Source organism: Lepidochelys kempii, chromosome 2 (assembly GCF_965140285.1).
Source record: "Lepidochelys kempii isolate rLepKem1 chromosome 2, rLepKem1.hap1, whole genome shotgun sequence".
Classification (NCBI taxonomy): Eukaryota; Metazoa; Chordata; order Testudines; family Cheloniidae; genus Lepidochelys; species Lepidochelys kempii.
The window spans coordinates 237,642,956-237,667,077 of NC_136381.1; the positions used below are offsets into that span (position 1 = coordinate 237,642,956).

The window sequence follows — 24,122 nt, forward strand, 5'->3', positions numbered from 1 at the left end:
TGTATTTTAAATTGTATGTAAATTGATGAGCAATCTGGATTTATTTTTCCTTCAGCATGAAGCTGTTTGATACATTACTTGGACTTTGTGCGACACTAAAAGAGCTGCTGTTTTTTCCTCTTGTTTTTATATTTACCCTTTTGTGTGATGATCTGCCACGAATTCCAAAAAATGTTAAAAATACTGGAATAAAAACAAGACCATGAACAGCTCCAAACAAGATAACGAGAAACATAATCTTAAAAAATGTTCTGAAGATGTAAGCTTGTGCTGCAGACAGCACAATTACTCCTAATATAGTGGAGATAGCACCTTGGATCACCGGGTAACCTAGCAGATACAGGGCATCAACTGCCCTTTCATTGACAGTTGACTTTTCACTTGAAACAAATGCATAGGATATATGAGCAGAAAAATCTACTGAAAACCCGATGCAAATGACAAGGTTAATCATAGATATGGAATCAAGATTAACATTCCAGTATGTCATGAAACCAGCAACGCCAGCAATAACAGAAGCAATAGCAAAAGTTACCCACAAGGAGCAGAGTGGATTGGGAATAAGCAGCAAGGAAACACACAACATGACTCCAGTAGCAATTCCAATATTCTGAATGGTGTTTGGCACTATTACAATATACTGATCATAGTATATGAATGCTGGGTGATATACCATTAATGGGATCTTACAGTCCTTGGCTAGGTCTCTTAATTGGTGTAAAAGGTTCTTCTCATCAACTGCAGTAGTAACATTCACTGTTTGAATGAAAAAACGTGAGGCTGCTATTTCCTTATAGCGAATATCAATGTCCCATTCAAATTCTGGAAATAATTTATATAGTTCAGATAGATTACCCATGAAAAACGCCTTAGTATCTATATTCAGTGAACCGATTCTAGCAACATTCTCATACATTCGTAGCCATGACTCTGAGAGACTCTTCTCCACATAGGAGTTATTTTCTAAAGACTCCATACAGTTCTCAATGTCATTACGAATGGATAGATTCCAATAAGGTACATTTTCTGTGATAGTGACCATAACCCTGGGACCGTACTCTGAGAAATATTCATCTTCCCAGTCATAGTACTGAATGACATAAGAATCATCACTAGCCAGATTTCGCAGGTCTATACCTTCCTTCATCTGAGTACACCCATAAATACTACTAGCCAGGAACCCTCCATACAGCAACACCACAAACACTTTGGTCCAGAACTTTGTAAGGAAAGGACCATAATACTTCCTAAAGAATTTGTTCATTGGATGATCACCTTCTCCCCCAGAAGATTTATCAGAAAAGCCTCCTACACAGCACATGTTGTACAAGCGGGAGCGATGAGGCGGAACAATGTCTTTCACTTTTGTGCAAATTAACCAGTGTCTGTTGCCTTCTTCCCTTTTACCATTTAAAGCAAGAACAGCTCCTAAAAATGTGATGTTGTATAAATAGCAGAAGATGAAAGCAGTTCCTGTGTAGAGACAAAAGGACTTCACAGACTGAAAGGAAGTCATGATCCCTATGTAGAAAGCTAAAACATCAGTGAGAGTGGTGATTGTGATAGACACTGCTGCCTCTGCATAAGTTTCAGCCATCCGCTTTTCAACTTTATTTTTAGGATTAGTCTGTTGCCAGCAGGAGATCATAATGAACATGTCATCAACACCAACCCCTACAAAAGGGAAAAGGTCAACTTATTGTACATACCATCAATATCAATTTTTAATGGAAAATAGCAAAATTGCAAAACAAGCAATGACTTAAGCTGAGCAATAAGCATTGTGTTCACACCAAGCGAAGTTATGGACCCACAGAAAATAAATGCCACACACCCCCTCCATATACGAGGTAATGTATTACATTTTCCCATGGTGCGATCTCTTTAGGTGAGATCTCTCTTTCTCTCTCACCACATTTCTCTGAAAGAGAAAGCACCTCTGGGATAATGAGGTAGATTTCTCATCCATGCAATGGAAAATACAGAACTGCTTTTCGGAGCATGGATTCACCTTCAACCTCACACTGAGCTGAACGGCCCTCTGCTGCTGTACCTCCTGCTATAAACCATTACAAGTGATCCCTTATTTTGCACATTCTGCACTGCTGAATAACAGGATGGATAAACACCTGGAAAACGACTATCATACCCAGTGGTCTTAACTTATAATTGTGCTGATCCCTGATTCATGCCATGTAAACATAATCTCCCACTAGGCACATTTTGCAGTTCCATTTTTTCCATCAAGCCCAATTCCTTGTCACTTACCCAGTATAAGAAATGGTGCATTTGCTACAGTCATGTCAAATGGTATCCCACAGAACAGCAACAGTCCAAAGCTGCTTAGCACAGCTAACCCAGAAGACAGCACTCCACATGCTGCAACCCACACTTTATTCTGTACACAGTCAACCCTGGAAAATTGTGTAAAAAGCATCTTGTTTAGATTTTAAATGCTGTGTTTTTATATTATACAATTATATTATAAATAATATAAAATATGTAATGGCATGCAAAATCCTTATAATATAGAAATTTTATATATCATGTTTGGTAAAAGCAACTTTGGTTACATGAGTCTCATTAATACTTTAATGAGAGTTTCAGGTATTAACATTTTAAAGTCACAACATGGGCCAAATCAGTCCTTCAATTTAAAATGCACAACCAGTGACTCAGTGTAGTTGCATGAGTTTAACTGACAGCAGAATTGTTGTAGCTCTCTATTCCCCCATCACACAACAATGAGTAAAAAGAAAGTATTATGGTGCCACCTACTGGGAAGCAAAGAGTTGTGAAACTCTACCCTGATCATGTAAACCAGACCCACTTTTCAGTTTTCTTTGACTCCTAGGCATCTTGCCTGAGCAGTGTGGGGCGCTGTGTCGGGAGCTGCACCATGCAGCTCCCGGAAGCCATGGTAGGGCCCCGCTCCGGCTCCTACACGCTCCAATGGGAGCTGCAGGGGCGGTGCTGGAGGATGGGGCAGTGTGTAGAGCCGCCTGGCCGCGCCTCTGCAAAGTAGCTGGAGAAGAGACATGCCACTGCTTCCGGGAGCCGCTTGAGGTATGCACTGCTCGGAGCCTGCACCCCCTGAGTCTCTCCCCACGCCCCAACCCCTTGATCCCAGCCTGAAGCGTACTCCTGCACCCCACACCTCTCATCCCCAGCCCCACCCCAGAGCCTGCACCCCAGATGGAACCTGCACCCCTGCCCCAGCCCTGATCCCCCTCCTGCTCTACGAACCCCTCGGTCTCAACCCAGAGCACCCTCCTACACCCCCAAACTCCTCATCCCCAGCCCTACTCCACAGCCCGCACCCCCACCCCAATTTTGTGAGCATTCATGGCCCGCCATACAATTTCTATTCCCCGATGTGGACCTCAGGCCAAAAAGTTAGCCCATCCCTGCTTTATAGCATGCCCATCAAGGCAGCATCTACGCATCTTGCAAGAGATGCTCACTGCCTTACAGAATCAATCTCTCTAGCAGATATTATGAAAATGTCCTCCTGAACATTTACATACAACTAGTGCATGGCTATGTGAACCGTTTCTTTAAAGCTGTCACAGAAAACCAGGCAGGAAAGGGCTGGGGAAAGTTATAGATAGAAACTCTACAGTGAAGCAGAGAGAGAAAGAGTGGCTTTAGTAATAACATTGTTTTCCTTATTCGAATCAAGTTTTTTTCTGCTCAGGGGACAGCATCTTCTTCTGTAAGTCCTTACATTTGTCACATGACATAGTGTCAGACATTGACTAATTTAGGACATAAGAGGAAAAGAAAATGCCAAAGTTCCTTCTCTCTACAAGTCTTTCAGTCTGGCACATACATGGAATGGCCTGAGTGGAAGGAGCATATTACAAGATTGTGAGCCCTAATGATGCTTATCACAGGAAACAGTAATGCCCAGGGAAGTTTATTAGGAGTGAAGCTGTAAATGTCTATAAATGGATTAAAAATTCCCTGACAGCTCACAAAATGTAATTGCAAATAGGAACTCCTCATCAAGGTAGTGTGTGTCTACGGGGGTCCCAATGCGATCAGTTCCTGGCCCCGCACTATATAACGTTTTTATGAAGGACATGGAAGAAAACATAAAATCATCACAGATTAAGCTTTCAGGTGACACAAAGATTGATGGTGAGGACAAGTCACTGATAAGGAGCAATCTGGACCTTTTGGTAAGCTGGCAAGCAAACAATATGCATTTTAATAAGGCCAGAAGTTTAAGCTTTAAATTGTAAAGTTAAAGTTATACTTTTAGGAACAAAGACTGTAGGCCATTCTTACAGGACGGGGGATTCTGTTCTGGGAAGGAGTGACTCTGAAAAAGACTTGGCTGAACACAAGTTACCAGCGCAACACTGTGGCCAAAAGGGCTAATGCGATCCTTGGATGTAGACATAGGGGAATATTGAGCAGAAAGAGGCTCAATGAGCACCTACGGGGGAAAAAAATAGCTGTTCAGTGGCATGCAGGAGGCACTGAGGGAGGAGGGGGAACGGGGGTGGGGCCTGTGGTGGAGCAGGGGTCCAGCACCCCCAGGGAAATCCCAAAGTCGGCACCTCTGAGAGAGGTTATATTACCTCTATATTTGGGCCTGATGTGACTGCTATTGGAATACTCGGTCCAGTTCCAGATGTTGATAAACTGGAGAGGGTTCAGAGAACATCCACAAGAATGATGAAACAATTGAAAACTACGCCTTATGGGGCAGACTCAAGGAGTTCAATCTGTTTAGCTTTACAAAGAGAAGGTGTCATAAATATAAAGGGAAGGGTAAACCCCTTTGAAATCCCTCCTGGCCAGGGGAAAGCTCCTCTCACCTGTAAAGGGTTAAGAAGCTAAAGGTAACCTCGCTGGCACCTGACCAAAATGACCAATGAGGAGACAAGATACTTTCAAAAGCTGGGAGGAGGGAGAGAAACAAAGGGTCTCTGTGTCTGTCTATATGCTGGTCTTTACCGGGGATAGACCAGGAATGGAGTCTTAGAACTTTTAGTAAGTAATCTAGCTAGGTATGTGTTAGATTATGATTTCTTTAAATGGCTGAGAAAAGAATTGTGCTGAATAGAATAACTATTTCTGTCTGTGTATCTTTTTTGTAACTTAAGGTTTTGCCTAGAGGGGTTCTCTATGTTTTTGAATCTAATTACCCTGTAAGATATCTACCATCCTGATTTTACAGGGGGGAATTTCTTTATTTCTATTTACTTCTATTTTTTTATTAAAAGTCTTCTTGTAAGAAAACTGAATGCTTTTTCATTGTTCTCAGATCCAAGGGTTTGGGTCTGTGGTCACCTATGCAAATTGGTGAGGCTTTTTATCCAACATTTCCCAGGAAAGGGGGGGTGCAAGTGTTGGGAGGATTGTTCATTGTTCTTAAGATCCAAGGGTCTGGGTCTGTAGTCACCTAGGCAAATTGGTGAGGCTTTTTACCAAACCTTGTCCAGGAAGTGGGGTGCAAGGTTTTGGGAAGTATTTTGGGGGGAAAGACGCGTCCAAACAGCTCTTCCCCAGTAACCAGTATTAGTTTGGTGGTGGTAGCGGCCAATCCAAGGACAACGGGTGGAATATTTTGTACCTTGGGGAAGTTTTGACCTAAGCTGGTAAAGATAAGCTTAGGAGGTTTTTCATGCAGGTCCCCACATCTGTACCCTAGAGTTCAGAGTGGGGGAGGAACCTTGACAGAAGGGTAAGGAGTGACCTGATCAATCTATAAAAACCCAGAGAGCAAAAATGTGATGATGGGCTCTTTACATTAGCAGACAAAAGTAGAACAAGATCCAGTGGCTGGACGTTGAAGTTAAACAAATTCACACTAAAAATAAGGCATATATTTTAACAGTGAGGGTAATCAATCATTGGAACAACATACCAAGGGCTGTGGTGGATTCTCCATCGCTGGCAATTTTTAAATCAAGGCTGGATGTTTTCTAAAAGAAATGGTCTAATTAAAATAGGAATTAATAGAGTGATGTTCTACGGCTTGTGTTAGGCAGAAGAGTAGAGTAGATGAGAAGATCACAGCGGTCCCTTCTGGCCTTATAACAGGGGTCGGCAAACTTTTTGGCCCGAGGGCCACATCTGGATATGGAAATTGTATGGTGGGCCATAAATGGTCACAAAATTGGGGGTTGGGGTGTGGGAGGGGGTGAGGGCTCTGGCTGGAGTTGTGGGCTCTGGGATGGGGGCAGAAATGAGGAGTTCAGGATGTGGGAGGGGGCTCCAGGCTGGTGCAGAGATGCGGGGAGTGAGGGCTTTGGCTGGGGTGCGGGCTCAGGGGTGGTGCTGAGGATGAGGAGTAGGCGGTGCAGGAGGGTGCTCCAGGATGGGACCAAGGGATTTGGAGGGTGGAAGGGGGATTAGGGGTGGTGCAGGGGGTTGCGGCATGAGAGAGGGTCAGGGTGCAGGCTCTGGGGGGGCACTTATCTCAAGCAGCTCCCAGAAGCAGCGGCATGTCCCCTCTCCAGCTCCTACGTGGAGGCACAGCCAGGTGGCTCTGCACTCTGCCCTGTTTGCAGGCTCCACCCCTGCAGCTCCCATTGGCCATCGTTCCTCGCCAATGGGAGATGCGGGGGCGGCGCTTGAGGTGGGGGCAGCGTGCGGAGCCCCCTGGCTGCCCCTATGCATAGGAGCAGGAGCGGGGACATGCTGCTGCTTCTGGGAGCCACACGGAGCGGGGCAAGCCCCCAACCCCCGGCTGGAGTGGGGCAAGCCCCGGACCCCGCTCCCTCGTGGGAGCTCAAGGGCCAGATTAAAATATATGGAGGGCCGGATGTGGCCCCCAGGCCGTAATTTGCCCAACCCTGCTTTATAATCTAATCTGTGGTTTGGCTTTACTGAGGAAAGAGAAGAATAACTATGACATAATTCTTAAAAAGACTGATGAGCAGTCAGTTCAAAAAAGGAATAGATTTTACACAAATGGGCATGCTCTTAGGAGAAAGTATGGAAACCTTCCTGAGGGCCCTCTATGAATAAGCAGATAATCGTGACTTTGGTGTCACTAAGGAAGAATATACAGAGATCATCTAGCAGTTTGGATTGTAGACAAAAATTTTCAGAAAAATACAGTTAACGCCTAAGTTAGCTTTAGGACAAGCACTGCAAGTGTCATGATACCCTAATCTAAGGAAAATACAAGTCATTCAGCAAGAGAGTGATGGAAATACAAGAAGTGGCAAAGGAATAATTCCTATTGGAAAAAGCAGTACCATTTAAAATTGCATCTTAAAGCATGGAGTTCTCTGGCTTGAATTGTAGCAGGTGTCTCACGGGAGAACACTGAACAGATGAGGTCTGCCCACACAGTAGAAGCATATGTAGAAAAAGTAATAAGGACAAGGGAATGTGTCTACGGACGCAAAGAAGTCAGGGAAATATCCTAAGCAAGAGTGAGTGCCTATTTTCTGTGATCTCTGTTCTAAGACAGCATTCATGAACAGGCTTTGATCTCAAGATTTACAATATTATTGTTACATTTAAAATTGATTCAGGAGCAGAGGAAACCTTTATTTGTAATGAGACTTTTAACAAGATTAAGTTCTACTCTGAAGCTGGACCAGTAGAAGTCACTGTGCTCAATAGCCCTGCGTGATAAATAAATTGATGGGTCAGTTTAAAGTCTGTACTAGATGTAAAAATCAAGGAGTATGTGTTTGATCTGTTTGTCGTTAGTGGAGTTACTGCAAGTAGCCTCATGGACCAAGCCATAATCTATGCAGATGACTCTCACAAAATGCTGGAAAAAAATCAGTGTGGGGATCCAGTATAAACCAGGATCTTAAACACAAGATGGAATCATGTAAATCTTAGAGACAGACACAGCTAACTGCGGTCATTGAGACACTACATGGTTAAAGCTGTTCAAGGTACCCATCAGAAGTAACAAGGAGCATTTTAGCTGGTGTTTGTCTAACCTGCTCTTAAAAATCTCCAATGATTGAGTGTTACACTGTTGATCCATATTTAGCTTGTGGTCCACTATGACCCCCAGATCTCTTTCTGCAGTACTCCTTCCTAGGCACTCATTTCCCATTTTGTATGTGTGGAACTGATTGCTCCTTCCTAAATGGAGTCCTTTGCATTTGTCCTTATTGAACTTCATCCTATTTACTTGAGACCATTTCTCCAGTTTGTCCAGATCATTTTGAATTTTAATCCTATCCTCCAAAGCACTTGCAACCCCTCCCAGCTTGGTATCATCCGCAAACTTTATAAGTGTACTCTCTTTATGCCATTATCTAAATCATTGACGTAGATATTGAACAGAACTGCACCAAGAACTGATCCCTGTCGGACCCCACTCATTATGCCCTTCCAGCATGCCTATGAACCACTGATAACTACTCTCTGGGAATGGTTTTCCAATGGTTTTCCAGTTTTGCAACCACCTTATAGTAGCTCCATCTAAGTTGCATTTCCCTAGTTTGTTTATGAGGTCATGCGAGACAGTATCAAAAGCTTTACTAAAATCAAGATATACCACGTCTACCGCTTCTCCCCTATTCACAAGGCTTGTTACCCTGTCAAAGAAAGCTATCACACTGGTTTGACATGATTTGTTCTTGACAAATCCATGCTGACTGTTATGTGAATGTATATGTGCATATTTATTTATTTTTCCTAAAGTTAATTAAGTATTTGGTGGCACTGTGAGGACACCAAGAATTTATTGTGAAAACCTCTGTTCTAGAGGTTTCAGAAACAAACCACCACCAAGAGATTTTCCTATCCCTAAAAAGAGTAAAACAGAAAATTCAACAAAACATGAAACTCAGCAAAATGCACACATTCATATTACAGGTTTTTCTTGAACATTTCATATGTATTTGTCTTGTTTAAAAATGTTTTTTTCAATTCAAGGGTAACATAACGAAAGGTTGATCTCACATAGGCCAAAACTAGAGATGCAGAGGCGCAAGAAGGGAAGATTTTCACCTTGGAACCTGGCAGCCCAGGATCCTCATTTTGGTCATTGACAACTGCCTTAAATCCATATTTTCAGATACTCTTGCAATGGAGCAGGTGTAACTAGTTATATAGGAAAGAATTCCAACACATCCTTGATGGAGGACAGGCTCAGCTGTAAGAAAGCCCATGAAAGCTCTCTTCCTCCTCCCCTCCCCCCCAGGTTATTTTTCCACCTTCACTCTTTTTCTCCTGTTTTATGTAAGTGTGCTAACACAGGTACATAGAAAGCATTGCCTAGTCCACCTACCTGTGGGTGGCCACAGCACTCTGTACCCTGCAACTGCTACTCCAGGATTGGTCCCTCTGTGCTAAATTACTTTACTAATAATGTTTTGATTTAACGTATCTGCTTTTCAGTACCAGATAAGCATCAAGTCACGTTTCTCTCTTTAAAAATATATATAGGGGCATGTTTGAGCAAATCCTTACTCAAGTGAGTAGTTCTCACTCAGGCAAGATGTCTAACTTCACTACAGCTACTCACGTGTAAAACTTAAAGGTTACCTACCATTTTTGTATCAATATTAATAGCCATAGACTTTTACTATTAGTAGTAGATCACCTACAGAGGACTAGGGATCTGCTGTACTAGGCAAGAGGGTCCTTGTCTCAAATTACACACTCTTCTTTTTCAGACGAAAAAGAAGAGTTTGTAATTCAAATAAAAGGTAATTTAAATAAAATATATAAATGATATGGAAAAAATAAAAAAAAAAGATGATTAACTTAGAAGACAAGAGCTTACCTTAAACAAGAAATAATGGAAAAGGTTATAGTTAGAAAGTATGTTATGGAAAACAGGGGGATCACTTTCTTAGTATTTCCTTCAAACTCTTCCTGTCTGGATACTGAGGTAAAGTAAGCCACCTGCCATTAAAAAAAAAAACAAAAACCATGTTAAATAACACCCCTCTGCCATTTACATTGGTCAAACTGGACAGTCTCTACGTAAAAGAATAAATGGACACAAATCAGATGTCAAGAATTATAACATTCATAAACCAGTCGGAGAACACTTCAATCTCTCTGGTCACGCAATCACAGACATGAAGGTCGCTATCTTAAAACAAAAAAACTTCAAATCCAGACTCCAGCGAGAAACTGCTGAATTGGAATTCATTTGCAAATTGGATACTATTAATTTAGGCTTAAATAGAGACTGGGAGTGGCTAAGTCATTATGCAAGGTAGCCTATTTCCCCTTGTTTTTTCCTACGCGCCCCCCCCCCCGGATGTTCTGGTTTAACTTGGATTTAAACTTTGAGAGTGGTCAGTTTGGATGAGCTATTGCCAGCAGGAAAGTGAGTTTGTGTGTGTATGGAGGTGGGGGGCGGTGAGAAGGCCTGGATTTGTGCTCGGGGTGGCCCACCTTGATTATCATGCGCATTGTGGGAAGAGTGGTCACTTTGGATGAGCTATTGCCAGCGGGATAGTGAGTTTGTGTGTGTGGTTTTTGGGAGGGGGCTGGGGGGGGTGAGAGAACTTGGATTTGTGCAGGAAATGGCCCAACTTGATTGTCATGCACATTGTGTGGAGAGTTGTCACTTTGGATGGGCTATCACCAGCAGGAGAGTGAATTTGTGTGTGGGGGGGTGGAGGGCGAGAAAACCTGGATTTGTGCTGGAAATGGCCCAACTTGATGATCACTTTAGATAAGCTATTACCAGCAGGACAGTGGGGTGGGAGGAGGTATTGTTTCATATTCTCTGTGTGTATATAAAGTCTGCTGCAGTTTCCACGGTATGCATCCGATGAAGTGAGCTGTAGCTCACGAAAGCTCATGCTCAAATAAATTGGTTAGTCTCTAAGGTGCCACAAGTACTCCTTTTCTTTTTGCGAATACAGACTAACACGGCTGTTACTCTGAAAACTACTCTTTTATTGTATGCCTCTGTTTAAACATGATAGGAATAGGGTTCAGAGAGTTATCGTAGGCACTTCTATTTTCATATCTTAATTATGATTTTAGCTGTAATTAGCTATGTTAGCCATAGCTAAAATCATACATTAAGAATAGAAAGAAAATAGCACACAGTTAAGCACACAGCCCAAGAGAAGACGAATGACCCTGAGCAAAGCATTTGGTTGAAATAGTCTGGACCTAGGCCTGCACTCTTTATTCAGGCAAAATTCCCACTGAACTAACTCCTAGTTTCACCCTAGTTTCACCCAGCACAAGCGGCCCCTCCCTGTGGCATTTCAGAGCCTTGCCTCTCATTCCGGATCCGTAACGGTGCCGGGTTTGGGATCAGAGCCCAGCGCTCCGGCTCTCCCGCCCCCGAAGCGCGGAGGCTCCAGCAGGAGGATCCCGCTGCACACACCGGGGAGGGCTCCGTGCCCCAGGGGGCTGCTCGGCCCCGTACCTGGACAGAGGTGAGATTTAAAGCCTCCAGCTCAGCCGGGATGCGCTCGAGGAAGTTTTCCAGCCACTGCAAACTCCTCTCTCGGTCCGCGGCTTCGACTTCTCTCAGGTAATAAACCAGCCTCAGGGCTTTGGCTGCCTGCACCCGGGAGGCGGCCGCTCCGCGACCCAGCTGAACGCCGCCTAAGAAGGTGCCCATGAAAACGCTGCTCTGGAACACGGGGTAAGTGAGCTGCGGGAGGAGGGTCTCTAGCCGGGCCGGCTCCCCCTGCACGGCAGCCAGGAGCGGGTTGGGGCTGCTGCAGGGCCCTTTGTTCCGGACGCACAGGTCCGGGTAGGAGAGTTGGGTGCCTGGGTCCCCGCCGGGAACAGCGAGTCTCTGCACCGCCCCGTCCAGCCGCAGGAGCTCCGCGAAGGCGGCCGCCGTCAGGATGTCGGCGCCTGGGGCGGAGACCGCGATGAGGGAGGCGAAGGCGCCCTCTGTGAGCAGCCTCTGGCCGGAGAAGCGCTCGGAGTCGCGGGTCGGGAAATGCTCCTGGGCAAAGCGCCTCTCGCTCTTGGCGGGTCCCCCGAGCGGCGTGAACTGACCCTCGATGTCGCCGGCTTGTCTCTGCCGCAAGAAGAGGAAGCCGGCGCCGAGGCCGCCCGAGAGCAGCAGCGGGAGCAGCAGGAAGGGCCACGGGCGGGCGCCTACCAGCCCCCCGAGCCGGCCGAGCCGCCGGCTGAGAAACAGGGCTAAGTTGTCGTGCGGGGGGATGGTCGGTTCGGGGCCGGGGCCTGGGTCCCACTCAGGGCCCATCTTCCCGCTGCCCCGCCTCTGCTGCTGGGTCCCGGCCTCCGCGCCCGGCTCCTCGGGCCCCAGGTCCTCTCCGCTGACCCCCGCTCCTGGCCCCGCCCCGGCGCTAACGATTTAGGAAACCGGGAGATGGGCGGCGGCCGACGCTTTCTGGGGCGAGGCGTGTCCCTGTCCTTGTCGTCTTCCGCCCAGGCCCCGCACGCTGCTTGGGGTGTCCCTCCTCCCCTCCCCCCGAGCCCGTTCTTGCTGCTGGCTTCCTGCGTCTTTCATCTCCTCTACCCTCTCACGCAGCGAGCCTGGGGCGGGGAAACAGTACAGCTGACAGGGCCGTGACTGCAAGAATCACGTAGAGGAGAATCACGAGGCCAGATCTTCAGGCCCCGCTGGCCTCCGCTCACTCGCTGTAGTAGGCAGTGAGCAAGGTCTGGGGAGTGTGAGTCATATTGGGGTGGTGGTGTGCGAGTGTGTGTGACTACAACTAGATCTTGCAATGGGATCTGTGCAGGCAGAGCCAATTGCCATGGGAGTGCACTGCCTTCGGTGGGGCTCAGTGCAGATCTGTCAGAGCCTGAGATGGCACCATGAAATGGGAAAAGATGCCAAGTTGAATGGCCCCTTTTTGAGGGAGGCTAATTCTAGAGTATGCTTCTCTACTCATCTCCCACTTATTGTGTACTTGGAGAAACCCAGGCCAAACACAAAGGTGGTTCAATATAATGTTCCTCCTTAATTTAATCCACAAATCCCCACGAGTTCTCTGGCTACAAGTCAATGTAAGGAGCCTTCCTGGGCTGTTGCCTTTTCCAACTTTGATTTCATAGATTCCCAGAGGGTAAGGCCAGAACGAACCATTGTGATCACCTGATCTGACCTCTTCCATTACGCAGGCCACAGAATCTCACTCAGGAATTCCTGCATCCTGCCCAGCAACTGGTGCTTGATCTGAGAGTGCCTGTTAGAAGGAGATGCCCCCCACCGCCTCAGTCTGGATTTAAAGACTCCAAGTGATGGAGAAGCCACCATGTCCCTAGGTAAATTATTCCAATGGTTAATGAATCTCACTGTTAAAAATCTGAACCCTTTTTCTAGCCTGAATGGATCTCATGCTGCCTATTTGATTTCAGTGATTCACATTTGGCAAGTGTTATATAAACAGTGAAAGGGGAGCTTCTCAGGGATCCCCCAAACAGCCACCAACTGAGCGGCATTCCAGCCATCGTGGAGTCCATTTGTGCAATGCCATAGCGGTGGGTGCACAGTGCCTTAGAAAAATAAATGGGTAGTGCCAGCCCCAGGAGCTTGCACTGCCTGTGCCCTTTGGGGGCAATGCCAGTTTGGCTGTTGATGCTGAAAGGGAAGCAGGGTTAGGGTCTGATTTACTGGTAAAACCAACGAAAACTTCCAACCCCAATTCTCTGTGTGGCTCTCCAAGTCCCATGCGAGGGGGAGCGGGAGAAGCAGGTGCTAACAAAAAGCAGGTACAAAGTGTCAGAGCATAAGTAAAGCTGGCTGGTGTGGCTGGTCTGTGACCCTCGCAAGCCCATAGCCATGGGAACCCCTCTGTGCATTGGGAGGTGTGGATCAGAGCTCAGCGCAAGGGCAGTGTGCAGAGGCCCCGTGGCCATCCATTTGCGTAGGAGCTGGAAGGACATGCTGTCTGCTTCCAGGAGCTGTGCAGACCCGGGCAGGGAGCCTGTGAGCCCCGTTGCACTACCAACCGGACTTTTAACGGCCTGGTCAGTACTGCTGACCGGAGCCGCCAGGGTCCTTTTTGACTGGGTGTTCTGGTCGAAAACTGGACATCTGGCAACCCTATGCTCTAACAAGGGCCCCTGGAAGCTTGTGCATGAGATATATAGGCTGTTGGGGCTTCTGGGTCTTTGCAAAGTAGCCCCCCAAACCCTATTAAATCATACCATCTTCTGCTTCAGCTGTGTCTTTTAATTTTCCCCCAGGCCTTCTGCATTAGGATTTTAGTGATCATGACATCTGTTTTCAGCAATGCCTCAGGTCTCTCGTCTACTGGTTCATATTATTTAATGCTGTAAAGCATCTGCAGTTACAGTTTGCATAAAAGTGTCATATACAAAAAACAAAAAATTCCTTAGGGTCTCTAGACAAGGTAGTAATAAACAAAATTGTAATTGCTACTTTGTAGCAGTGTCTGCAAAGCATCTCGAAGTACATAACCCCACAATGTTTTTGTTAATCTTATTTATTATTTTTGATAGTCCTTTGGATGGGGAAGATAATATCTCATAAGCAGGCACGTGTTTCTGAATGACAAATACTTGCCTGTGCAAAAGCATAATAACAAAGAATGGCTGCCTACAGAACTTTCACTCAGTGGTTTAAATCAGTTATTAATATTCCCCTAAAACTCAGGACAGCTCTTATCTCCATGCCTTGTTTTCTATGTTTGTGGTTTTTCTTATTAAATTTTTTTTATCATTGTAAAACCCATTACATGTGGGGGGGTTTAACTGTGTCCTGGGCCTTTTAAAGCTTTCTTTACAATTTACTTTTTTTTTTTGTATTCTGGTCAATTCATTTAGGCAAAACTTTAAAAAGCAAGATGGTGTATTTTTTGTTGTTTTTTCATGTTAGCAAAAGAATTCCTGGGACATCTTTTATGGCCTGTGGTCTTACCGAGTGTAGAGGAGAAATTCAGTGGACCCAAGTAGGCCTAAAACTTTGGTCAAGCTAACTGTGTATATAAAGCATAAGAAAAGAGCGTGGAAAATTCCATTAAGGGGCGACTGCAAACAGCACAGCTTAAGAAATGTAACCATAACCTCTAGAAGTTAGAAAAAAACCCTTAACCACAAAGAAAATGCCTATCAATAACAAGAAAAGCTTGTTTTTGCTAAACTCCAACTAAGCCAAAGCTACTGTTGAAACTTGCACTATATGCCAAATAAGGAAAATGCTGTTAAAGGAAGTAGGTTTAACAAATTGTGGTTTTCAGCAATATAAGCTCCTGTATTTTCTGCATACGCTGGAGCAGCTACTTAGAGCTGTTACCCCCCTGCGCTTGTAATCAATAAAGGAGCCTCAGGCTTGGTTCTGATCCAAACACAACGCGTGGTTAATTTTTCCATCACAGATCTTGGTGCCAGTGACTCGGATAAACGGTAACCCCCAAGAGCCAGAGGACCGCGAGCTATTCCTCACGAGACCCCGGGCCCATCAGAAAGGTAAGAGACCTTTTGAAATCTCTATATTGGGTTTCTGGTGGAGGACCGCCCGTAGGCTCTGGGCTTGGGTGAGTTGTACGCTCTATCCGGACTTTTGCTGCCAGACACGCCTGAAGCCCTTGGGGTGGGTCAGAGTCCCATCCAGGTTTGGTTTCCCCGGAAAGAGCCACTGAGGGTGGCTGGGCAGGGCATGGATAGACCTGGGCAGGGCGTGGATAGACCTGGTTCCGTGTGCCAGTGTGAAAGTGAAGGTCCGTAGACCGGTGTGAGTGTGAGTCACAGGAAGGCACCCAGAGCGCCCTGCAAAGCCGTGGGCTCATGACCGGCGAGGGGCCTGTCTGGGTCTAGGAGTGTGTGATCCCATCCCTTCTGTCCTCGGACAGTCTGTTTCCATACCCTCTTTCCTCCCCTGTCTCTGGTTCCCGCCTGAAGGCGGTTTGAAAAGCCACTGACTGGTCTGATCACCTTGCCTGAAACGACAGAGTATGCAGCACCAGCCGACACCCTTTGCGAAAGGGGAGCTGTAAGACAGTCGTGGAGGCCCTAAACAAACCTTCCCTGTGTGAGTGGGATGAGTGAAAGATCCGTAGGGATTCTGGGAGCCAGGGGGTCCAAAAGGGGTTCCTGCACTAGCCAGCTAAAACGGGAGCCAGTGTGTCAAAAAGGATCACTGTCCCGCCAAAAGGCACATACTAGTTCACTTGCAAGTTTCTGGAAAAATTGGAATTGGTATACCAGGAATAGGGATAATTTAACGTTATGGTTTCCCTTAGAGGGAAAGCTTCGACCTTGACAAGATTGTGCACCTCAGAAGTGCTGTTCTGGCCAATGTCCGTATGAGGCATATTTCTATTGGAATAAACAAAAGAAGGGGGGGAAAAACGGCACCGTGAATCTCAAATGAGGAGTCTCAAGGACTCCCAGGAGAAACTTGCAACACAATTAAAAGAGATAAAAAGAAAATTGGCAAAGAATTTAAATTCAACTAACCCGGCAAGAAATATTAAGCAGCAGAAGCCCCTTACGTTCACCCCTCAGACAGTGACTCTCCGTACTGAGAAAATGTTCCCCTTGTCCCAGTTCCCGGGCATTGGTGCTTCAGGTCATGAGACCTCTGTGTCTGCACATGCACCTTGGTCTCCTACGGAATTGTATAATTTACTTAAAATTTTTCCAAAAATAAGTGGACCCTGTTAAATTCAAAAAGAAGTTACAAATTGTTATAAACTGTTATAACCCTACATGGGCAAATTTAAACCAGCTTCTACGAGGGGTCATGCCTAGGGAAACACTGAGTCGCCTTTGTAAAAAAGCTCAGTGGCCCAAGCAAAGTCCAGGCTATAACGAAAAAAAATTAAATAAAATCAGAAAAAAGCTGTTAAATAAAATTTTCACAGACTGCCCAAAGAAAGTTGACTGGAGCAAAAATTAGCACCTGTAAACAAAGTAAAAAAATAAGAATTTGAATAAAACCCAAATATTCTCACCGCCCTAGTTGATCCAAAATCGGTTGGGGTGGGCAATACTCTTATTCCCCAACCCGTCTCTTCACCTCTGTCCATTTCTATCTGTCCTTTGTTTGACTGTCATGCTTTCCTCCTAAGCCCTTGTTCACCTGCTAACCTTTTGGGAAAAGACTTGCTGTGTAAATTAAATTGTATAATTTGCTGTACCCCAAATGGTGTGTATCTGGACATGCCTGATCCCACTCACAATGAGGTCCTGGCAGTTTACAGGAGAAGACCGACCCTAGCCCTACCTCATGGCAACAGGAACTGCTGGCTAAGGTCTCTCCCTCCTTGTGAGCCGATCATGCCAACCACATTGGGTGCATTGGGTCTGCCCAACGCGTTAAGATTCGCTTAAACCCAGCAAGACCCCTTCCCGATGTGCAGCAGTACCCTCTATCAAAACAGGCCAAGGAAAAATCCAACCTGTTCTTACCTCCTGCATTCAGCAAGGAGTCATTATTCCTAGGGTCAGTGAGTGTAACTCCCCCATTTTACTGTGCTGTTAATGCTACTGTAAATTAACAGTTTCCCGTTGTCCCTAGTCCTGCTACTATCCTTTCCTACAAAGCACCGGTGCTGAGGGGTTGTTACCGCTTCAAATAAGGAAAAGGTTGTATTAAGTCTGAACATAAAAGAATTAAGGTTATTGTTAAATAAGATGCACCTAGATGTAAAAAAATAAATGTTTGTATGTAAATAGGTGTGTATAAATAAATAAAAGGGGGGTTAGTCAAAAAGCCCTCCCTCCTTGCTAAATTGGTAGTAAAACAATGCCTGTGCCCATGGGGGCGGGGAAATAATGCAACAACAAAAAAAGGTTCGGGCCCAGACAAGCAGGCAACCGCAGTTTGAGGAAGTTAAAAGAAAAGACAGTGAGAGGTTAACTCTGTAGTTACTGGAGAAAATTAATTAAAAAAAAAAAAAGGTGTTATGAAAAGAAAATTCTTGGTTTCTTTGCAGCCATTCCTTTGGAGAAAGGGCGCATTTCTATGGAAGAATTTCTGGAAATAATCCAGGCAAAAGGTTATTTAAGTTAAATTAATTAACGATAAACAAGTTAGGCAAATTAGCTAAAAAACACTCCTGGTGTGTACAATCTTTGTTTTACAAGTTTAAAATAAATTGGTGGTGTTTTAAAATTGTTAAACCAAAAAAAAAAACAAAAAACTTTTGCCAGACAAAAGAAACTAGTGTTGTTTAATTTTGGTATTTAGCATTTAATCCTTAAAGTAACTTAATGCTTCACAAGATTTAAAATGTCGTGGCTGCAGCAGGGCAGTCAAAGCCAGGAAAATGAAAAAAGATTTTAAATCTGTTTTGGTAATAAATAGCAGATAAAAGCTGTAGTTGGTGCCCCACACACAGTCTTAACGTGGCTCTGTGTAATCAACGGTCACTTTGCCAAAGGGAAGCCAAAGTGGATTGTGTTTTCCTTTTCAAATCAACGTGTGCTTAAAAGCAGAAGTTAAAAGTTCATTGTGTCCTTTTGAGACAAAGTCTCTAAGCGGCTGATAACTTTGAATCCAAAAGCAAGCCAAGAATGTCTGTGTTTAATGCAAATCACCTAAATAATAAAAATAGAAGCCATTAAAACCTAATCTGCCTATAAAACAAATACTGAAAAATATGGGAAGTAATTCCTCCGTTTTGCCTGCAATCAGCAAGGGTATTTGTGTTTTTAAATATATATATTTCATGTTAGCAACCTGTTGATGCAGGGTAGAGATCTGTTTCTCCAGGCTTCTCTTTGACTCCTCTTCCTCCTCCAGCTGCTTTTGAAAGATATTCTTCTCATCTTCCATCTGCTTCAGTTTCCTCCTGAGACTCAGCTTCTGGCAAGTCTCCTCTTCCAGCAGCTCCAATGTATTCTGGTGCTGTGACTCCATTGTCTTTCACTAATTTGATCATCTCACTCTCTGACTAGCTCAGAAGGCCTGTGATGTAGTCTAGCTCAAATTGCAAACTGATCCTTGCAATCTGACTTTCACAGCCAGCTCCATCCACACACACTCACACAGTAAATTTTACCTGTAAATTTTACCTCTTGGAGCTGTCCTTCTACCTTTTTCTGCTTTATTCAGTCCTCTTTGCCCTGCCGAAATAGCTTCACTTCAGTGAACAGTACAGCCTGCTTAATCTCCAGAGCCTACTTTGTTTTCAAAGTTTGCCGTAACTAGCTTAGTTTGTTCCAGCTGTTTGGTCAGATCTTTCACAACTTATATATGCCTCCGCCTCAGCTCCTGGATTTTGTGCAGCATGGGTCTTTGCCTCATCATCCAGGTTCTTCCTCAGAAGAGTCACTTTGTGTTCTCACTTTGCCCTGAGTTTTTGCTGTGCAGCAGTGGAGCGTAATCTGTCTGCAAGCTCCGTTTCCAATGCCTTCAGTTCCTCCTTTAGGTCCTGCTTCTGGGTTTCTGCTTTGTTTCCGGATGCTTGTTCACGCTCCAGGTCTGCTTGTAGTTCCTCCTCCTTCTAGGGCAGTTATCTTTTAAGTTCTGTGATCTGTAGCTCAGTAACCTGGTCATGCAGATGAGTGGAGTCTTCCTCAAGCTTCTTGGAAGTTATCCCAATTCTGGTTACTGCCCTCCATTGCAAAACAGGATCCATTTTATGACGTGCTAGTGCTGTTGTTATGTACCTCTGTCCTCTCCAGCATCATCATCTTCAGTCCTTCTCATCGCTCCCTGGATGTCTTCCTTTTGCTCTGCTGCTGCTGTAGTGCTTAGCCTGGAACTATGTTCTGGTCCCTCAGCAGATTCATCTTCTGGGTCACTGATGTCTGGAAGTGGTCCTGGAATGCTTGCAGAGCCACATCATGCAGCTTCCTCTGGTTCTGCAGCTGGTCCTGTGCCTTGGAGAGACTGCATAGTTGCCTGCAGATCCTGCTGCAACTTCTGGTTACAGACCTGCAAAAATGTCATCTCCTCCTCCAGCTTGAGCCTTCATCTACTCATGGAGTTCCCTCTTCAACGGTTGGGCTTCTTGGGAGGTTAACCAGGAATTTCCTCTGATGAATGCGCTTAGGCTGTCCAGAGTGGCTCATGAACATGGGTGCCAACCTCCGGGCAGACTGTTACAAACCAGGGCACAAACCCCAAATTGGTTGATTGTTCTATACTTAGATTTCAGCAACCAAGTATTAAGTGTGTAGTCCTCAAGAACTGTAAGAGCCTTAACATGGAGCTACAGGCAGTCCCTTTGGGCACTCCAGTCTATCTTGCCACCCCGGCAAACTTACCCTTATGACAGATGGTCCCTTACACCAAAAATCACAAGAATATTAAGGTTACTCCCAGTCCCAAAGGACCAGTCACTTACCCCAGATCAATTGCACCTTAAATCTTACACCAAAGACAATACTTGTAGCCAATCCTCTAATAAACTAATTAAAAAGTTATTAAGAAAAAGAAATGAGTTATTTACAAGGTTAAAGCAGGTAAATATGCACAAACAGAAGTGAGTTACAGTCTTAGTTTTCAAAAGGTAAAAGAAGCTGCTCTACATGTCTTTAGGCCCTGGTCTACACTAGGACTTTAGGTCGAATTTAGCAGCGTTAAATCGATGTAAATCTGCACCCGTCCACACGATGAAGCCCTTTATTTCGACTTAAAGGGCTCTTAAAATCAATTTCCTTACTCCACCCCTGACAAGTGGATTAGCGCTTAAATTGGTCTTGCCGGCTCGAATTTGGGGTACTGTGGACACAATTCGACGGTATTGGCCTCCGGGAGCTATCCCAGAGTGCTCCATTGTGACCGCTCTGGACAGCACTCTCAACTCAGATGCACTGGCCAGGTAGACAGGAAAAGAACCGCGAACTTTTGAATCTCATTTCCTGTTTGGCCAGCGTGGCAAGCTGCAGGTGACCATGCAGAGCTCATCAGCACAGGTGACCATGATGGAGTCCCAGAATCGCAAAAGAGCTCCAGCATGGACCGAACAGGAGGTACGGGATCTGATCGCTGTTTGGTGAGAGGAATCCATGCTATCAGAACTCCGTTCCAGTTTTCGAAATGCCATAACTTTTGTCAAAATCTCCCAGGGCATGAAGGACAGAGGCCATAACAGGGACCCGAAGCAGTGCCGCGTGAAACTTAAGGAGCTGAGGCAAGCCTACCAGAAAACCAGAGAGGCGAACGGCCGCTTCGGGTCAAAGCCCCAAACATTCCACTTCTATGATGAGCTGCATGCCATTTTAGGGGGTTCAGCCACCACTACCCCAGCCATGTTGTTTGACTCCTTCAATGGAGATGGAGGCAACACGGAAGCAGGTTTTGGGGACGAAGAAGATGATGATGATCAGGTTGTAGATAGCTCATAGCAAGCAAGTGGAGAAACCGGTTTTCCCGACAGCCAGGAACTGTTTCTCACCCTGGACCTGGAGCCAGTACCGCCTGAACCCACCCAAGGCTGCTTCCTGGACCCAGCAGGCGGAGAAGGGACCTCCGGTGAGTGTACCTTTTAAAATACTATACGTGGTTTAAAAGCAAGCATGTGAAAGGATTACTTTGTCCTGGCATTCGCGGCTCTCCTGGATGTACTCCCAAAGCCTTTGCAAAAGGTTTCTGCGGAGGGCAGCCTTATTGCGTCTTTCATGGTAGGACACTTTACCACTCTAGGCCAGTAACACGGACTCGGGAATCATTGTACAACAAAGCATTGCAGTGTATGTTTGCTGGCGTTCAAACAACATCCGTTCTTTATCTCTCTGTGTTAACCTCAGGAGAGTGAGATATAATTCATGGTCACCTGGTTGAAATAGAGTGCTTTTCTTCAGGGGACACTCAGAGGAGCCCGTTTCTGCTGGGCTGTTTGCCTGTGGCTAAACAGAAATTTTCCCCGCTATTAGCCACGGGGAGGGGGGAGGGTTGAGGGGGTAGCCACGCGGTGGGGGGAGGCAAAATGCGACCTTGTAACGAAAGCACATGTGCTATACTTAGCAAGGTTTACCCTGAAAGAGTGTAGCCACTGTTTTATAAAATGTGTCTTTTTAAATACCGCTGTCCCTTTTTTTTCCTCCACCAGCTGCATGTGTTTCAATGATCACAGGATCTTCTCCTTCCCAGAGGCTAGTGAAGATTAGAAAGAAAAAAAAACGCACTCGAGATGAAATGTTCTCCGAGCTCATGCTGTCCTCCCGCACTGACAGAGCACAGACGAATGCGTGGAGGCAAATAATGTCAGAGTGCAGGAAAGCACAAAATGACCTGGAGGAGAGGTGGCGGGCTGAAGAGAGTAAGTGGCGGGCTGAAGACAGGGCTGAAGCTTAAATGTGGCAGCAGCGTGATGAGAGGAGGCAGGATTCAATGCTGAGGCTGCTGGAGGACCAAACCAGTATGCTCCAGTGTATGGTTGAGCTGCAGCAAAGGCAGCTGGAGCACAGACTGCCACTACAGCCCCTGTGTAACCAACCGCCTCCTCCCCAAGTTCCATAGCCTCCACACCCAGACGCCCAAGAACGCGGTGGGGGGAGCCACCGGCCAACCAGCCACTCCGCCACAGAGGATTGCCCAAAAAAAAGAAGGCTGGCATTCAATAAATTTTAAAGTTGTAAACTTTTAAAGTGCTGTGTGGCATTTTCCTTCCCTCCTCCACCACCCCTCCTGGGCTACCTTGGTAGTCATCCCCCTATTTGTGTGACGAATGAATAAAGAATGCATGAATGTGAAGCAACAATGACTTTATTGCCTCTGCAAGCGGTGATCGAAGGGAGGAGGGGAGGGTGCTTAGCTTACAGGGAAGTAGAGTGAACCAAGGGGCGGGGGGTTTCATCAAGGGGAAACAAACAGAACTTTCACACCGTAGCCTGGCCAGTCATGAAACTTGTTTTCAAAGCTTCTCTGATGCGTACCGCGCCCTCCTGTGCTCTTCTAACCGCCCTGGTGTCTGGCTGCGCGTAACCAGCAGCCAGGCGATTTGCCTCAACCTCCCACCCCGCCATAAACGTCTCCCCCTTACTCTCACAGATATTGTGGAGCACACGGCAAGCAGTAATAACAGTGGGAATACTGGTTTCGCTGAGGTCTAAGCGAGTCAGTAAACTGCGCCAGCGCGCCTTTAAACGTCCAAATGCACATTCTACCACCATTCTGCACTTGCTCAGCCTGTAGTTGAACAGCTCCTGACTACTGTCCAGGCTGCCTGTGTACGGCTTCATGAGCCATGGCATTAAGGGGTAGGCTGGGTCCCCAAGGATACATATAGGCTTTTCAACATCCCCAACAGTTATTTTCTGGTCTGTGAATAAAGTCCCTTCCTGCAGCTTTTGAAACAGACCAGAGTTCCTGAAGATGCGAGCGTCATGTACCTTTCCTGGCCATCCCACGTTGATGTTGGTGAAACGTCCCTTGTGATCCACCAGAGCTTGCAGCACTATTGAAAATTACCCCTTGTGGTTTATGTACTCGGCGGCTTGGTGCTCCGGTGCGAAGATAGGGATATGAGTTCCGTCTATGGCCCCACCACAGTTAGGGAATCCCATTGCAGCAAAGCCATCCACTATGACCTGCACATTTCCCAGGGTCACTACGCTTGATATCAGTAGATCTTTGATTGCTTGGGCTACTTGCATCACAGCAGCCCCAACAGTAGATTTGCCCACTCCAAATTGATTCCCAACTGACCGGTAGCTGTCTGGCGTTGCAAGCTTCCACAGGGCTATCACCACTCGCTTCTCAACTGTGAGGGCTGCTCTCATCTTGGTATTCATGCACTTCAGGGCAGGGGAAAGAAAGTCACAAAGTTCCATGAAAGTGCCCTTACGCATGCGAAAGTTTCGCAGCCACTGGGAATCGTCCCAGACCTGCAACACTATGCAGTCCCACCAGTCTGTGCTTGTTTCCCGAGCCCAGAATCGGCGTTCCACAGCATGAACCTGCCCCATTAGCACCATGATGCATGCATTGGCAGGGCCCATGCTTTCAGAGAAATCTGTGTCCATGTCCTGATCACTCACGTGACCGCGCTGACGTCGCCTCCTCGCCCGGTATCGCTTTGCCAGGTTCTGGTGCTGCATATACTGCTGGGTAATGCATGTGGTGTTTAATGTGCTCCTAATTGCCAAAGTGAGCTGAGCGTCCTCCATGCTTGCTTTGGTATGGCGTCCGCACAGAAAAAAGGCGCGGAACGATTGTCTGCCGTTGCTCTGACGGAGGGAGGGGCGCCTGATGACATGGCTTACAGGGTTGGCTTCAGGGAGCTAAAATCAACAAAGGGGGTGGCTTTACATCAAGGAGTATTTCAGGCAGGACTTCACGGAGGGTTCCAATAAGAAACGGT

General features: G+C 46.0%; 2 protein-coding genes across 8 annotated transcripts in view; one reads left to right on the forward strand and one right to left on the reverse strand.

Moving 5' to 3' along the window:
* PTCHD3 (patched domain containing 3) lies at positions 1–12,535 on the reverse strand. Its single transcript, XM_073334341.2, has 4 exons — positions 11,342–12,535; positions 9,725–9,846; positions 2,269–2,414; positions 1–1,674 (listed from the first exon to the last, which is right to left on the reverse strand). The coding sequence occupies exons 1-4, from the start codon at positions 12,137–12,139 to the stop codon at positions 41–43; spliced, it is 2,700 nt and encodes an 899-aa protein (XP_073190442.1). The 5' UTR covers positions 12,140–12,535; the 3' UTR covers positions 1–40.
* Positions 11,196–24,122, forward strand: part of LOC140907728 (zinc finger and SCAN domain-containing protein 32-like) — a 23,459-nt gene continuing 10,532 nt past the window's right edge. Inside the window, exons 1-6 of one of the 7 annotated variants that reach the window (XM_078851838.1) lie at positions 11,196–12,569; positions 13,024–13,167; positions 15,243–15,333; positions 19,498–20,790; positions 20,887–21,292; positions 21,870–22,498. In XM_078851838.1, coding sequence (XP_078707964.1) covers positions 20,713–20,790; positions 20,887–21,165 — 357 coding nt within the window. In that variant the 5' untranslated portion in view covers positions 11,196–12,569; positions 13,024–13,167; positions 15,243–15,333; positions 19,498–20,712 and the 3' untranslated portion in view covers positions 21,166–21,292; positions 21,870–22,498. Of the gene's footprint in view, positions 13,168–15,242; positions 15,334–19,497; positions 20,791–20,886; positions 21,293–21,869; positions 22,499–24,122 lie in introns of those variants that run through there. The other 6 variants (XM_078851840.1, XM_078851839.1, XR_012157596.2 and 3 more) reach the window with 6 other exon arrangements.

Excerpts from the sequence above, each read along its gene's own strand:
- PTCHD3 (XM_073334341.2), bottom strand. The coding sequence starts at position 12,139 with ATGGGCCCTGAGTGGGACCCAGGCCCCGGCCCCGAACCGACCATCCCC. Across the intron at positions 9,847-11,341 it reads TAAATCTCACCTCTGTCCAG|GTGGCTTACTTTACCTCAGT; the intron begins GTACGGGGCCGA and ends TTTTAATGGCAG. Across the intron at positions 1,675-2,268 it reads TGCACCATTTCTTATACTGG|GGGTTGGTGTTGATGACATG; the intron begins GTAAGTGACAAG and ends TCCCTTTTGTAG.